Source organism: Pteropus medius, unplaced genomic scaffold (assembly GCF_902729225.1).
Source record: "Pteropus medius unplaced genomic scaffold, Ma_sr-lr_union100, whole genome shotgun sequence".
Classification (NCBI taxonomy): Eukaryota; Metazoa; Chordata; class Mammalia; order Chiroptera; family Pteropodidae; genus Pteropus; species Pteropus medius.
In genome coordinates, this window is record NW_024354500.1 from 14,064,674 (window position 1) to 14,082,019 (window position 17,346).

Sequence of the window (17,346 nt, forward strand, 5' to 3'; positions counted from 1 at the left end):
AATACTTATCGAATACCAAGCCTGTGCTAGGCATTGTTGCAAGTAATGAGAATTCAGCAATGAGCCGAGAGAGAAAAAAATCCCTGCCCTCACAGTACCTTCTAATAGGGTAAAGATCAACAATACAAATAATAAAGTTATACAGTGTTAGATCGTGTTAACCATTCTAGAAAAAAAGAAAGTGAAAGGGAGCCTCGTAAGAGGGATGAGATTCAACTGAGAAGATGGTATTTGAGTAGTGACCTAACAGAGTCACTTGATTGAGAACATTTCCAAAAGGTGTAGAATATGGTGAGATGGAGTAAATCCCTGTATACCTCGGTAAGAAATTTGACTTTTCCACTGAGTTTAATGAAAAACCACTGAAGCCTTTTAAGACTAGAAGAGATAATGTGACTCACATTTGAAAGGATCAACTCCTCCAATGACAAGGAAAGGTCAGAACCAGAAACAGTAGTTAGGAAGCTATAGCCAAAACCCAGGTGAGAAAGGCTGGTGGTTTGGACCAGGATCAAAAGATAAAAGCAGGAAAGCCAGTCAAATTATGAAAATATTGTGTAGGCAATGCCAGAGAGATCTGCTTTGGAATTAAATGTGAGAAGACAGAGCCTGAGAGAAAGAGAGAAAGAGACTCCAAGGTGTAATGGTAAACTCTGATTTATTTCAGTAATTAGAATATTTTAATATTTAATTAAAAGTGTAAGCATGTCAAAATTGTGTCAATGTTCTCTGTAAACACATGGAAATCATCTTATAAACTATCATTTTTCTTTTTTTTTTTTTTTGCAGTGTTGTATGTAGTTGATTCTAAGTTAAATGACCATATGATCCTTAAAATTCTGAGTTTCTTTCAAAGCCTGTCATCCTCCTGCCAAAATCAAGTTCTCATTTTCCATAGCCAACTTCTTAGAATTTCTACTCATTTAAAAAAAAAAAAATCTTCCTTTCAAGCTGGACATGAAGGCCTAATTCCACCTGGTCACTTTTAACACTGTAGCTCACTTTTTAAATCATTCTGACTGCGGTCTGTATCTCAGCAGGAAAGGCCATTCAAGCCCACAACTCTTAACCACCATTCTTACTCCTCAGAAGACTTTGGAATCACAGCTCCACTTAGGAGCTCTTGTTTTGCATCAGGGTGGCTGCAGAGCTGGATCACAAGGAGAAATGGAACAAAGGGCACCGACAGAGTTGAATGACAAAAGAAACTCCTCTAGGCTAGAGCACACCAAAGCTCTCCAGGAACCTATAAAAAGGCCCACTATAATAGGAATCCAAGGAAACTAAGCAACTGGAGCACAGTGCTTTTTTTTTTTTTCTCTAACTTTCTGTCAAAGTATAATAATATACCAAAAAAGCACACAAAATGAGTATTCTGCACATTTTCAAAAACTGAAACTATATAATCAGCATTTAGAACAAGAAACTTACCAGCAACCCATACCCCTCCTTCACGCTTTTTTAAATATTATCGATTTCTTAAATTCATTTTCTATTTGTCTCTTACTGGTATATAAAAAATCATTGATTATTGTATATTGCATATTGAAGACCTTGTTTCCAAGAGTCTTGGTAACCTCACTTAATTCTAATAATTTCCTTGTAGATTCTACTGGATTTTCTTTATATACAAATCATGTTGTCTATAAATAAAACTTACTTCTTCTTTTCCAATCCATATGATTTTTATATCTCTTGCCTTTATATCTGATATCAGGGGAAAAGCTGTCAAAATTTCACTAAGAAATATAATTTTGCTGTGGGCTTTTTACAGCTAGCTACTCGTAGCTGTAAAACAAAATATAAATATACTCTTTATCAGATTAAGAAAATTCCCTCCCATTTCTAGGTTGCTAAGAAATTTTAATTATGAATGGATATTGACTTTTAACAAATGCTTTTCTGTATTATCAAAATATTCATAAGATTGTTTTTCTCATATTCTGTTAACATGGAGAACTGCATCAACTGCTCTGTGAATGTTTGTGTATATCAAACTCCCCTAACATATTTGGAATAAACCCTCACACTTTGGCCTTCGTATATATTGCTAGATTTGATTTTCTAATATTTTGTTTCAGATATTATTATCTTTGCTAATAAATAAAATTTGCCTATAATTTTCCTTTTTTATACTGTCATAAACAGGTTTGATATGAAAATTATACTGGCCTTATAAAAAGAATTTGGAAGTTTTCCTTCTGGTTTCACTTTCTGTAAGAGTTTGCATAAGAATTGTGTTTTAAAGGATTCTACCAGTAAAGCCATATGGGCCTAGGGTTTTCTTTGAATAAGGTTTAATAAAAATGATTCAATTTATTTAATAGATATCTGGCTTTCTAGGTTTTCTATTTTTTTAATTAATTTTGAAATATTTGTATTTTCCAAGAAACTTTTCTATTTCACCCAAAACTTATTTGTAAAATTGTTCATTACATCCTCTTACTACCTTTCTACTGTCAGTAGGATCTTCTGTGATTTTCTCTTTCATACCTGATATTTGTCATTTGTATTTCCCGTTTTTCTCATTAGTCTTATTAAAGGTTTATCAAGTATTCCGACCTTTCAAAGATCTAGCTTTTACTTTATTAAACTTTTCTTCTATACATTTTCTCTTTCACTGATTGCTCTGCTCTTTAGTAATTCATTTCTTCTATCTTCTCTAGGCTTGATTTTCTTTCTGAAGCTGGAAACTCATATTATTATTTTTTTGTTGTCGTTCTTTATATTTGTTTTCTAAATATACATATATTTATAGCTGTAAACTTCCCTCAGCATGGTTTTAATTGAATTCTGAAACTTTTGATATGTTGCATCTTCAAAACCATTCAGTTTAATAAATGTTCTAATTTCTACTGTACTTTATTTTATAATCCATGGTTATTCAAACAAATTAATTTGTAGGAAGTTGGGGCTTTTCCTGATTTTTTTTTTCCTCAATTCTAATTGAATTCCAGTCTTGTCAGAGAACATTCTCTAAATGATTTCAAACTTTTGAAATTTGTTAAAGTTATATTTATATCCCAGCATTTAGTCAATTTTGACACATTCAATTAAAAAAATAATTTCTTGCATAGTTGGGTGCACAATTAGAACAAGTTTCATAACAGTTCATATTGTCTTTATACTTACTGGTTTTATCTGCCTGTTTGATCAGCTTTTAAGAGGGGTGTCTTAAAGTCTTCCACTGTAACTGAGGAAATGTCTATATATCTTTTTAGTTTTATGTTTTGTCTGTTTTGCCTTATGTATTTTGCAACTGAGGACATAACAGATTTAAGATTGTGACATCTGCATTGCAGTGTGATCCCTTTAGCATTACAAAATGTTCCTCTTTCTTTCTAGCCATGCTTCTGGCCATAAAGCTTTATTTGAAATTAGTATAACTGACCAGCTTTCTTTTATCCATCCCTTTCTTCTCAACAGTTCTGCATCCTTATATTTAAGGTATTTCTCTTTTAAGCTGCATGTTTTTGTTATTTTTACATGAAGTCTGACAATGTTAAAACTTTTACTAGGATTATTTAATCCTTTTGTATTTCATTATGAACATACACCTGTATTTGTACCTGTCATCTTACTGTTTTCTATTGACACACTTGTTTTTGTACATATATTTCTGTTTCTTTTAACTAAATATTTTCAGTTCCGTTTTTAACTTGCTGGATATGCACACCATCACTATTATTTCACTTGTTCCTCTAGAAATTACAACATCCATCCTTGATTTATAATCTGATAAGAATTTTACACTAATAATCCTACAATAAAATAATATTTTAACTCCACATAAGGCTCCCTGATTTTTTTTTTAGTATAAGTTTCCTGCTGCCTAAGGAACTCCCTTACATTGTTTCTTTTAGTGAAAGCTTGCTGGTGATAAATTCTCTCAACTTGTATTTGCCTAAACTATTTTTATTTCTTCTTACTTTAGAAGGATATTTTCACTGGGTAAAGAATTCTAGGTTGGCATCTTCAGTAATTTAAGATGTCATTCCATAGTGTACGTGGGTGTGGTTTTCTTTGAATACATCTTTTGTATAAGCTCACAAAGCCTCTTGAATACATGGGTTGGTGTTTTAAAACTTCCATGAGAAAAAAATCAGATATTGTTTCTAACCAACTCATTTTCTCTTCTCCTTCTAAAAATCAAATTCTATATAAGACAAGTCTTTTGACCAGAATCCCAAAAATATTTTATGCTCTTATCTGTTTTAGTCCACTTCTTTCTCTATGTTTCAATTTAAACATTTTCTATTAACTTGCCTTCTAGTTCATACATACTATAATTTATTTATTCAATTCAATATATTTGTAAACACACATCCATTGAGTTCTTATTGTCAAGTATTTTTCTTTGGTTCTACAATGTTTGATACACACACACACACACACACACACACACACAATTCTCTAAGGCAATTCTCCACTTTCATACCTCTTTTGTTCCCTTTTTCTCTATGTTCCTAAATATAATCATGATAAAGTCTTCGTCTGCTAACTCGCATATCTGGATCACTTGTATTTCTGCTTTCTATTATTTATGTTTTCTCTTAGTTTTTGATCAAATGGTCCTGTCTCTTCATACACTTAGCAACTTTTTATTGAATGCTAGTTTATCAAGACTCCAGATGGGAAAACTGATTCCTTGTTCTTCCTGGCAGATAGAGAAGGTAAGTTACATTAGTCCAATATGGAACTGAGAGGAGTAGAGGCTATATTGTGGGTTTGGAAAGATTCGATGTACTTTTGGTTTGTCTCTAATCATGAGACCTGACTCCATAACTTTCAATTGAGAGTATAATTGGTCTTTGTCACTTCTGCTTCAAGTGATGGCTTAGCTTTTCAGGCATTTTCTGCTTAGCTCCCACCATAGATATCTTTAGAGTTTGGCAAATATCTGAAAAGGAAGAATGACTATGTATTTAAGACCCCTTGAGTTTCCAATTCTGTCATTACAACCCCATGAAATACGGGTTCTATATATCTAGATTCTCAGCTTCTAGTTGAGACTAAATTGGCGCCCCTCTTCCAAGTAAAAAGCAGCCCCAGATCATCAATGTCAAATTATCACTCATTTCAGAGCTTTCAACACTCATTGCTGATGTTTTTAAGCCACTCCATCCCAACCCACAGGGTAGGTCTCTGTCCCCAAGGTAAGTCTCTTGTCTCCTAAGCATCTCAAACTTAAGAATTTCTATTCTGATTTTCAGAGGCTTCCAGCTTTAATATCAAGTTCAGAATTAAAACGAGCTACAGTTTTTAGACCTGTAACTCTCCCTCAGCAACATTCAAAAAATAAAAATAAAAATAACTGCTTCTTTGTCTGTCCCCAAGTAACTTCTTAGGCTTTTAACTTTCAAACAACACTTCAAGGCTTAAGCAAAAAGTATGACTATGTTTTAAAAACATAGCTTAATTCAAATTACATTAACCAATTTCTCAATTGTTCCAGAATCATTTTACTATGCATAGTATACTAATATATATGTTCGATAGATCATTTTTACCCTTAATAAGCTTTTCTTGATTAGATATTCCAAAAGATGCATTTTGGTATTGAGTTTAACAACTAACAAAGCTAAGGGATCTAATTGTTATAAGATAAAAACAACTGATAAAACAGCACTAACGAAAAAAGATAATAAACATAACTTCTGATTACTACAGAATTCATAAAGATGAAGAATAAAAGCTTAGCTATAGTTAAACAAACAAAAAAAATCTCATTTTTAATATGAGTATTTGGTTGTAGGGTCCTCTTTTTTAAAACCATCTCTAAATCCTAGAAAACATGCTAAGAATCAAAAATTTTTCTCTTTTGACACATGAAAACAGTAGATGTGCCGTGATCACCAACGAAGAGAGTCACAAATAGACCCAAAGTAATCAAGAAATGACAAGCTGGCTTTCATTGTCATAACTGGAGGATCATCAACCAGAAAAACGATATGATAAAAGCATCCCAACACAAAACTAAAACGATGACACTAACAAGGCAGAGGTTTGCTACATCACTTTCTCATTCAGGAGAGGTCTCTACTCTCCTCTTTCAAGTTTTCCAGTCGTATAGAGTCCTAAGGAAACAGCATCTACATTCCAGGGTCACATAAAGATGCAAATAGTAGACTTAATAAAGTGGAGGAGGTCCACACAAGCAAATTAATACAGATATAAATAATTTTCCTCTTTTTTCTTCCTTTACTTCTCCTTACTTTGCTTTCACAGTTATCAACTTAGAGTGTTATTTGTTTTGTTTGTTTGTTTGTTTTTGTCATGAGCTACTACAGATGCTTTTGGAATGTATTAATACGTAAATAAGATTCTAAAAATACTTGCCTTGACCATATATCAGTATGCCCCACTGTACCATGACAAAACATCATATCTCCACGCAGAAATACCATTCATATTATCAACTCCAAGATAAGTGGGGGATACGTGTTGCAAACAAGATGCCCACTCTTGGGCAAAGTATATCAGCTCCATTTTAACCATGAGTTGGAACACTTGGCTAGTTGAAAGAAACCCAGTGTCTGAATTTATTTTAAAATGCCTGCAAAAAGCATTACTTTCATTCAGTTAAGAATAATTCAAACCGAAATTCTGCTCTTAATTATGGAAACTACAAATATAAAGACTTAGAATATTGTTGAAACCATCTATAACCATGTCAAGTGTTTAGATGGTGTCAAGTGAGTCTACGGAACATTTACTATACCAAATCTTAAATCTTCCACTAAACTTTAAAACAATCTTCACCTAAAAACTGTCTATGCTATACTTTTAGAGCAGTAGTAACTGCAGATTATTTCTATGTAACTAAGGTAAGAGATGGCTTGTAAAGCTATGAGAATGCCAAAGCTCTTAAAAATAATAAATGTAAAATACTCCAAGATCTTACAACTCATTTGCTATAGCAACAAATCAAGAAAAAAAACATGCAATGTTACCTAAACTTTAGTAGATAAAGCCATCACAAAAAAAGAGCTTAACCTTACTTTATACCAATATGGGAGTAGATGCACTTTATCTAGACATTGATATGAAAGATATCACTTATAGCCCAGTATATGAGAACTAAATTATATTCTTGAGAGGGGACTACATCAATCCTATTAATAGTAAGAAACAAGATCAATCTAATCTGGCCAAAGTTCAAGAAGAAACTTAGAAAAGTAAAAATCAGAGCAGCTAAAATCCCACAACATAATATTCAAAATATGATCTACAGTATAAAGGCTATATAAAGAGGGGTTTTTTTTGTTTGTTTTTTAATGTTCCATCTCCATCTCTTTTGGAGAAGAGACAAGTGAAAATTCAACCAAAACATTTATCTGACTATATTAACCCACTGATCAAACCATAACCAATCAGAAGTTAAAAACAAAGATGACCTCTGTGGTTATTTGCACTACTCCGTTACTCATAAAACTCAACCCAAGCCGGCAATATGAAGGACACCGTTTTATAATATTCTAAACATAGAGAACTGTGGGAGGAAAAACCTAATGTGATTTATTTCCTGCATTCAGCTTATTACATAGTATAAATTTCTTTCATGGTATAAATTTAAATTTTTAAATCAATCAAAAATGTTCACAAAGCTCAAAATTTCAAAATAATTCTTCGCAAATATCCAACAAAGTTCACCCAAGATCTTAAGGAAATGACACTCGATCAATACTATATCCATACCTTGCAAACTGTATCCACATCCCAAGGTAGTATAGTCCTTAGATCAATGACTTCACAAGACACTCCAAGCTTTTCCTGAGCCATAGAAGCCACTTCTCGGATCACATGAACCTGAAATAAGGAGAAAAATATGCAGAGAACGACTACAGAGATTCAGGCCTACATCATTAGTTGAGTTCTGACATCATTAATAGAGGTAGTATTTAAAGTCAGAGGAACTGATTTTTATAGAGAATTGTTAAATTTGTTTTAGATATGTTCAACACCATATTCCACAAAATATATATATATATATACACACACACACATGTCTAGACAACAGTTGGAAAGAGGTTCTAAGAGAAAATGAGAGCGGTCACAGCCACAGATACTGATTCCAAAGATATCAGCACACGGAGGTAAATAAAGTCCCAAGAGCAGGTGAAGTTTCTAGGGAAAACATGTAGAGAGAAGTAAAGGGCAGAACTAATACCATAGCAATATAGGACAGGGTTGGATTTTACAATTAGAAGGTTAGTGATATTAGCAGAAATAGGTTTAGTGAATTAGTGGGAATAGCACTCATAAGGTACAAGATCACTGGAAGTTAAGGAATTAAATACTGGTGGCAGAAATTGTTCTAGTTGTGTGAATAAGGGAGAGAAATATATTAGTATTTAAGAGAAAAGTATGGTGGAAAAGGTACTTTTTAGATAGCGAAGAGATACACACCTTTTTAATATAAGGACATGGAAAGAAAATGCAGGAGAAAGAGAGACTAACTGAATATCACAGTCCTGGAGAAAGTAAATGGAATCTAATCTGAAACAGATTTGGAGAAGTAGCTATGACAAGAAGACACCTCTCCTTTGAAGACAAGGAAAACAAGAAATGACTGGAAGAAGTGATAGGTATAAAGGGAAAACAATGAACAGGAGTTAGTATCTAATACATTCTAACTTCCTATTAAAAAGAAGCAAGGACACAAGCTGAGAATGACAAGGATGTGGATAAAATTGTTTCCCACACTGGAAATGAGAAACCATGAGGACTACATCTCTCCGAGCCAAAAATCAAGTGAAGAGAGGAGGAAGTTGTCGTATTGCAATTGATTTGCATTATCTTCTTTATACTACCATATTAAATTTTCTAAAATAAACAAATATTTCCTGTACACAGAAAAAAGAACAACTGAGTGTTTCTTTAAAAGAAGAGAAGAAGAGATAGAAGGCCAGAGAAAAAGAGCCATGAGCTTAAATGCTTGGAGACAGAGCAATGTAACAACAAGCGCTGGTGAATGTAGAGGTAAATCAGTGGTGAGGTTTACTGGAAAGAGAAAGGTAGAATTCTGAGGCTGGACCACTGGATGGGTCCACATGGTCAGCAAAATAATCACGGGAGATGGCAGAGGATGAGATGAAAAAGGAAATAGTATGTCAAGTGCAGCAACAAGTAGTGAGGATAAAACATGCTGCAAAATAAATTGTTTTTAATATGTTTCTGAAAACAAGATACGTTTTAACATGACTGAATAAGCACCTCACATTCAATGAGAAATCAGTACCAGATATAGGTGTAGCACCAAACAAGACCTAAATTTGATGTAAGGAAAACATCGTTTTTAATTCTTCATAGCACTGGGATTAAAAATAGGAGCTTCCAAGTACAACATGAACATTACTGGTGGGTACACGTGTCACTGACCTGAGTACCCCAGGCAACTAGAGTAACATCATTCCCTTCCTGTATGACCTCGGCCTGGGACAGAGGGATGTTGTACGGTTCTACAGGAACCTGTTCCACTGAACACAAAATGGAGAAAAAAATGAAAGGTTACTTATTTTCACTCATGTGACATTTGTGCATTAAAGTATAGAAGGAACTCATTGTGGCGAAGCTTTATGTAGTCTTCCCCTAAATTCCAAGTTATTTGTAAGAAAAATAGCATTTACTATACAGCTTCATGGCATTACCATACCAGATGAAAACATACAATATAAATGTATAAAATATATCAGCTATCCTGGAAAAGAAAAAGGACTTTAAGTAAAAACTAAGACAATAAAGTATGGGCTTTAGCCTATAATAATGTATCAATATTGGTTCATTAATTGTTAATGAATATACCAGACTAATGAACGATGTTAATAATAGGGGAAACCAAGTGTGGGGTATATGGGAACTCTCTGTACTACTTCCACACTTTTTCTGTAAATCTAAAACTATTCTAAAAACTAAAGTTAAAAATATTTTAATATCTGCTAAAACTTTATTGAACTGAATTAAGTTCCCAGACGAGTTTTCTATCAAGGAACAAATTTATAACGGTTTGGAAAAAAATTAAAAAACAAATATGTAGTAGGGTCAAATTTTAAAGTACATTTTATTTTTGCACTTTGCATCTATGAATACTTTGTCAACCATAGCAGCTAACGACGCCTTAATTTTCAAAGCTGAATCCTGTAGAACTCAAAAAGATAAACTGAATAGGCTCTACCAGGCCAAAAGAAAGAATAAGCCAGCTACGGTATCCCAGAGAAAACCATTCATGATTTCTCTGCCAACCAAGTTCAAGCAATATAGAGTTGACTGAATTTTGAGAGGAAATCATATGAAAAATGTTTAAATGAAACTGAGTAGGAAGTTGATAGAATTGCCCCGTTATGCTGGAAAGCCTTGAATTCCTATCTGAGAGCATTATAGTTAAAATGGTGAGGAAAAAATGTTGTTCCCTTTTGTTCATTTTCCCCATGTCCTTTTTATCATTGTTATACAATTTTTTTTTTTTTTTTTAATTCAAAGAGCACAGAAGAGTAAAATAAAAGATTCCATCTGCTCCCCAGTCAGCCATTCCATCTCCACTGGCCAGAAGTAATCAGTACTAACAATTTCCTGGATGTCTACAGTAAACAGCTCTCATTCTTTCTGGTGTTCAGGTTTCTTAATCGCCTTCTGACATTTGGGAAATGTTCCACCTTATGAGGCAAGGACCTTTGTCCACTACAGAAGTGAGGTTCACAAATTCACTTTTTCAGCTTCTCTTGCAGCTAGGACTCAAAACATGTGTTCTGCCAATCATATGCACAAATGCCAGACTGAATTGGAAGCTAATGACACAAAAGAGCAGCAAGTGTCCAGAATCCCTTCTAGAGTACTGGTAATGGTTGAGGCAGCCTTGTATCCAGGCTCAGTATTAGCAATGATTCGGATTGCTATTTCATGTCCACTGACAGCTGTTGAGGAATCTTTGCAAAACCAGTTATGCAGTGGAATCTAGGGTACTGCTTCCGTATATGGCCTCTAAGTCTGCTTCTTGAGCACTCAGGAGATTTCTGAGCTATTTATCATCCTTCAATAAACCTTTTCTGCTTATATTAGACAGGCGTGATCTCATCTGTTTGAATATTAAAAACCCTGATTGATACAGTCTTTTTTAGATATTTACAATATACAAATATGCATATACATAGACATATATATAACTTTTTTTCTTTTTGCAAATAGAATCATATTGTACACACTGTTAAGAACCCTTCTACAGTCTCCCTTTTTTCCCCCTACTTAGTAAATTTATCTGGGCCATGTTTTCATGTGAAAAAGTTATTTTAAATCATATTTATAAGTAAAATTTATCAAATTTAATGGTGCAATTATTAGTGATATGGTAGAAAATTTTATTCCTTATATTTTTGCATATGTCCAATGACATTTCTATAAACTGTGCTAGAAAGAGATGAATATCTTTTTAAAATCACCAATATGCTTGAATAAATAAAATGGTTAAATCTATAAAACTATTTTTGTAGATAAACCCCAAAGCAGATAACAATTAAGCTAACAAACCTGAGAGATACACTGTTAGAAAATTTATAAGCATTAAAAGCACTTTTTAAAAGTTTTTGTGTAGCTAACAACTATGTTTAGTCATATACTTCCACTGTCTAAACCAGGGGTATGCATCCTACAGCATGCAGTTTTCAACAAACAATGTTTTATTGGGACACAGCAACACTCATTCATTTACTAACTGCCTATGGTTGTTTTTGCCCTACAACCAGCAGAGGTGAGAAGTTCCAAGAGACAGCATGGCCTACAAACCTAAAATAATTTACTATCTGTCCATTTACAGAAAAAGTTTGCCAATCTCAATTCTAAACAATGCTTTCAGAGGTTAATTCTAGCCCATGGATGGCTTAAATACAGTATTAGATGAACAGACAAAGGATAGATGGATGGATGGATGGATGGATGGATGGATGGATGGATGGACGGACGGACGGACGGACGGACGGACGGACGAACAGGCAGACAGACAGATTCAACTTAAGTAGAATACAGAAGGAAGCAACGACCTGGCTAAAAGGACCAAGGAGGCTTCACCACCAAAGAGGGCACAACTCTACATAGCAGTTCTCAGTTGCTAAACCAAAGTTGCTAAATCAAGAACAACACTGACGACATCTGGCAAACATGCCAAAGGTAGCACATAGGCTCTTTGCCATCATCGAGTCTTTCCCTGGCAGCGAGATCTATATGCCAACAGGCAAAGCTTGAAGCCCCAACATGCTCTGTCTTGCTGGTGAGTCAGTGGCCACCAATCAAAAGTCCTCTTTCCTGCCTTGTGAATCATTTGCCAGCTGATGATTAGCAAATTCCTGGAACATACAACACTATGGGCTGGCACACCAAATAAAATAGGTTGGCATCCTGGCCCACCTCCTTTGAAAAGTTGTCAGTGAGTGACTGCTTCACCATATTAAATTACCCAGAATGTAGGACCATATTACTTTAACAATTAAGGAACAACATGGCAAATAAAGCTTAATCCTCCACCAAAAATATATCATGTAGAGAATTAAATTCAAGAGGAGTTTTATATGAAAAACAACCCAAAAATTTCTTAAGGTATGCATAAATTTAATTCCAAAAGGAGAATAAGAATACAATTTTAATGTGTTCGCTTACTTAAACTTCACGAACAGATCACCTAGAGAACAAGCTATAATTCACAGGTACTTTTTAGTCACATTAATTTGAAAGATATTTATTCCAAGAGGTTATTATTTCAAATCACTTCTCTTGTGTTCCTAGCCCATGGCTATGTGCTTTTGGAAAAAGAGCAGGTAAGAGGGGTTAGATCATGATGCTTCAGGAACTGAAGAGTACTCTATACAGTTATATTACATATTCTTGTTTTCATAGCAGTAAGATTAACTAAGACAACTATATTTTACCGCATGCTGATTACGTTCTAATCTACACACTAATGAGCAGTCCACAGAGAAACCCTTCAGCATCAGATATATGTTGACAAAAATGTGTGACTTAGAAAAATAAGAAATCTTTCTTTCCAAGGCCAAATTTAAAAGGATGCAATTTTTTGCTCAAATATCAGTCAAGCTAGTTTTTAGTGTATATTGTAAACTCTACATATATGTTTCCTCTGTAATTGCAAATGCGCGTATATTCATTACACACACACACACACACACACAAATTCATAGCATATATTAGCTCATGCTTGGTCACATTTCCCATCCTCCTCCTCCTCTCCTTTCTAATTGGCTGTATTTCTTATGTCATGTTAAATACATTTTTAAAACAAGGCACAGTGTATAAACATATTTACTATTATATATTTATTTTTTAATAGTTATTGCATAACCAATATATGCAGACATGCTAGAATATGAAATTGAAAGAGGCAGTTCCTGTCCTTGAAAAGCACACGCTCAACTGAGAGTTACAAAGATGGAAAGAGATGATCAGCAAACAAATAAAAGCATGATATAGCAGTGGGGACAAACTGCTCTAGGAATACAGAGGGAAGCAACAACCTGGTTAAAAAGATTGAGGAGGCTTCACTGTCAAGGAGGACAAAATTGACAGGTGTCTTAGAGATAAAAAGAAAATAAAAAGGGCATTCCAAGTAGAAAGAAAAGGTGTGTACCAAGAAATGGAGGTATGAAATCATGTGTTCATGTGTGTACACCTACAAGCACACGTAAACACAGATTTACATGATCTTTCAGGTAAAGGTAAATACTGAAACCTTTAAATTATATTCCAAGTCCCCAGGGTCTATAATTCCTTCTGATTTCATGTTAGTAACTCATGAAGAAAGCATCCACAAGAGAACAACTCACTCTTAATGACACAAGTTCCCCTGTAAGACCCAATCTTACCATAACAGGGTCATTTCTCTGCCCTGGCACTAATCTACAGCAATGCTAGTCTCTTTGAAATGTGAAACTCAGTAAGGCTTTATTCACATTGCATCGTAGTGACAAAACATAAATGTTCTTTTTTGAAAGAGTATTTCTAAAATATACATTACTTCATGCTGTCTGACAGCATAGGCAAAGTCTCCATACATGAGAAAGCCTATCTTGTTTGCCAGAATTTACAGTGTAAATTACAGCCCTGGCCCCACCCTGTCTCTATTATCTCTGTATCTAATTAATATGGTCATCTCTAACAAAGTATTATACTGCTTTCATGCCCCAGTATCCAACCTGTAAAGTGGAAAGCAGCATGTGTCTGTCTGCCACACCATGGGGACAGAATGAGGACATATTAAGTTAATCACTAGAGACATCCTTTCAGTTCTTAGAAGACAGTTTTACAATTTAAAATAATTCAGTGACACAGTCATTAAGACTATAAAAGAAAGGTTTCATTCTAGGAACAGATATTCTTAATCCTATTATCATTTGCTAAATAAAACTGATATTTCACCATAAACTAATATCTCTATATTGCAATTACTTTTCAGATTGAGGTTATTAATTATGGTCATACTTTTTTGATAATTTTCACTTCTATAACAACAATTACTTTTAGCACTGATGTTTAAAAGTATGTAAACATAAAAACTAAGTGCAATTCTGTCTAGTAATTACTTTTAAATTATTCCTCAAACACAGCTGTACTCAATCTTTCCCTCACCTCTTCACCTTAAATTACTGAAAATTTAAAGTCTATATTAGAAAATCATATCAACATACTGTTAACAATATTTATTTGTCTATGTCATTATAATAGTTGTTATAATATTAATATTGTTATTGTCTAATTAGAATACAAAATTAATTTTTGATAAATAAGAATAATTAAGTGCTAAATTTTGACACTATTTACCCCATGGTGATTGGGAGCCTGTGTAGATTGAATGAACCAGTATATTAAATCTCAATACCACAAGGAAGAGTAAACCAGAGAGGACTCCTGGAATTGGTAGTGGTTCAGGGTCACAACCATGTGATAACCTAGGCCTTCACACCATAACTATGTCAATGTTTTACTGAGAATTCGGGCAAAAGGATTTCAGGGAAATGAGAAAGCAGATGAACTGAAACAAATAGAGAAAACCACACAAAAAAGGTTGATCCTGAAGAATAAATATGATTAGATGCACAAAGCCAAAAAGTTGACATTCTAAGCAGTGGGGTACCATATATGAAAAATGAAAATGTCAAAACAAATAAGTCGAGCTACCACCATGTGTCATCTTACATGACGCACTGAGAAGGGCACAGCATCTCTTCTATGGTATTCTTGCCAAATAAATACATAACCTGAATTTATCATAAAGAAACATCAAACAAAGTGATTGAGGAACATTCAATAAAAGAGTGGAAGAAATGTGGCAATGATGTCAGACAAAAAAAAAAGACAAAGTCTCCCAAAATAAAGGAGACTCAAAAAAGACAACAAGTGGAGGCTCCGGATTGAATCCTCATCCAGAAAAAGGACATTAGTGGAACTATTAATGAAATCTGAATTAGGTATGTAGAGGAGTTAACATTACTGTATCAATGTTAATTTTCTGGTTTTGGTCATTATTGCTGTGGTTATGTATGAGGTTAACATCTGGGGAAGCTGGTGGGTAGCAGGGATTACATAACAGTTCTTTGTACTGTTTTTGCAATCTTTCTGTTTGAACTTATTTCAAAATAAAATGTTTAACAAAAATTTTCATGTGAAATTTTGCAAAAAGAGGCTGACTCGCCTTAACAAGTCTCTAATAAATTTTGGAAAAATAAAATTAGGATATTAATGAAGGTACACAACCATAAAAGTGCAACATTTAGTGTTGTATTTGTGACTTCATCTATCTTGATGAATATAAGAGTTCTAACTATATAGAGACATGAAGATGGGAAAGCATAAATTCAGTATCTGTGCATGCCCATCAGCTTTTTGCTGGAGACTCTTGACCACTAAATAAGAACCAACAACCATTCAAACAATCTAAAGAAAAATACAACATCAAGTTAGAATCAGTAAATATTTTGCATCTAACCAAGATATTTCTCACACTGAGATACACTTAAATAAAAAACAGAAAAACATTTGAAATTTTAAAATCATTAGTGTTGTTTCAGGAGGTCATGTTTTCTTATCACTAAAATATCACTGAAAAATGAGGAAATTCACCTATTATTTTTAACTAAATAGCAATATTGATTTGAAACAAAGTCCTGGACCCATTTCAAATCAAATGCATTCTAATATTTCTTTGATAACTAGTTAATTTGAAAATCCCACATTTCTAATTCTTTTGCATAATGACACAACTTAGAGTTTCAAAATAGTTTGCTAACATATATCAAAAAGTCAATGACATGATAAAGCAACCATCATATTTCATATACAACTTCAAAATTAACCTCATTACATTTCCTGTCTCATTAAATGTAACAAAAAAAGCTTTTATGAAACAATATTATTGAATATGCATCACTAAACATATATACTAAGATTTAACCACATTTGTAATATATCTTGGTCAATCTTTTTACTTAGTATTATTTTTTTTCATGTACTGTCTAGTGTACATTTAATAATTTAGCAAAAGTTCTCTCATCAACAATTTTACTAGCAATTGTCCATCTTTCATATTTAATATATTAGATTTCTTTAGTAAATATTTTCCAATGCATTTTCTATAGCAAGGAGTTATATATGGGTGAACTTCATTCCTGTAAATAGATTCTAACAAGGTAAATTGGAAAACTGGCAAAGAAAATAATTGAATGCTGAATCAAAGGGCACTGTTTTAAAGCCATTCTCCATCAGCACATGGAGAATTTAAAATAAAAAAAAGTCACCTAACAAAAAGAATTATGTTGAAATAGAATATTAACTTTCACCATCAATTGCAAGATGCATCATTATTTTATAAACCACTAAGAAAATCTGCCAATTAAACTGACATAGTTTTGAATATTTATTTTATTCTTATTGAAAGAAAAAATTTAATCAGATATGGGTTTTATTATATCACCCTTACACGGACACAAAAACAAAATACAAGCAAAATAATTGGTTACACTATTCCTAAAACTGACATTCAGAATATAATCTTCTCACTTACCTTTTGGCTTTTAATTGTCAGTGTCCATATTTCTTTGTCACCAAGAACACTGCTGATGCAGCACTTTTTAAATGGATCCATAAAGGAATTAAAAAATTAGTGTTGGGCTCTCAAGTTAACTCAGTATTTAGGAACAGCCTACTTTTGACTCCTGCTTCCAAAGAATGTTAAATTATTGTGAGTCTCCACTTTCCCTGTCCTTCCACTCATCAAAACCATTTGGAATCTCACTGTCAAAAGAGTTGATCTCTGGTGTCCCTGGAATTTTAAATTTTTATTTAATTTAATAG

The 17,346-nt window shown here is 33.4% G+C and overlaps 1 protein-coding gene across 10 annotated transcripts in view; it reads right to left on the reverse strand.

Moving 5' to 3' along the window:
* The window catches only part of BCKDHB (branched chain keto acid dehydrogenase E1 subunit beta), a 177,229-nt gene that overhangs the window by 108,395 nt on the left and 51,488 nt on the right, over positions 1 to 17,346 (reverse strand). For all 10 annotated transcript variants that reach the window (XM_039853144.1, XM_039853149.1, XM_039853143.1 and 7 more), the window contains 2 exons: positions 9,382 to 9,479; positions 7,699 to 7,809 (listed from right to left, as the gene is read on the reverse strand). In XM_039853144.1, coding sequence (XP_039709078.1) covers positions 7,699 to 7,809; positions 9,382 to 9,479 — 209 coding nt within the window. The remainder of the gene's footprint in view (positions 1 to 7,698; positions 7,810 to 9,381; positions 9,480 to 17,346) is intronic.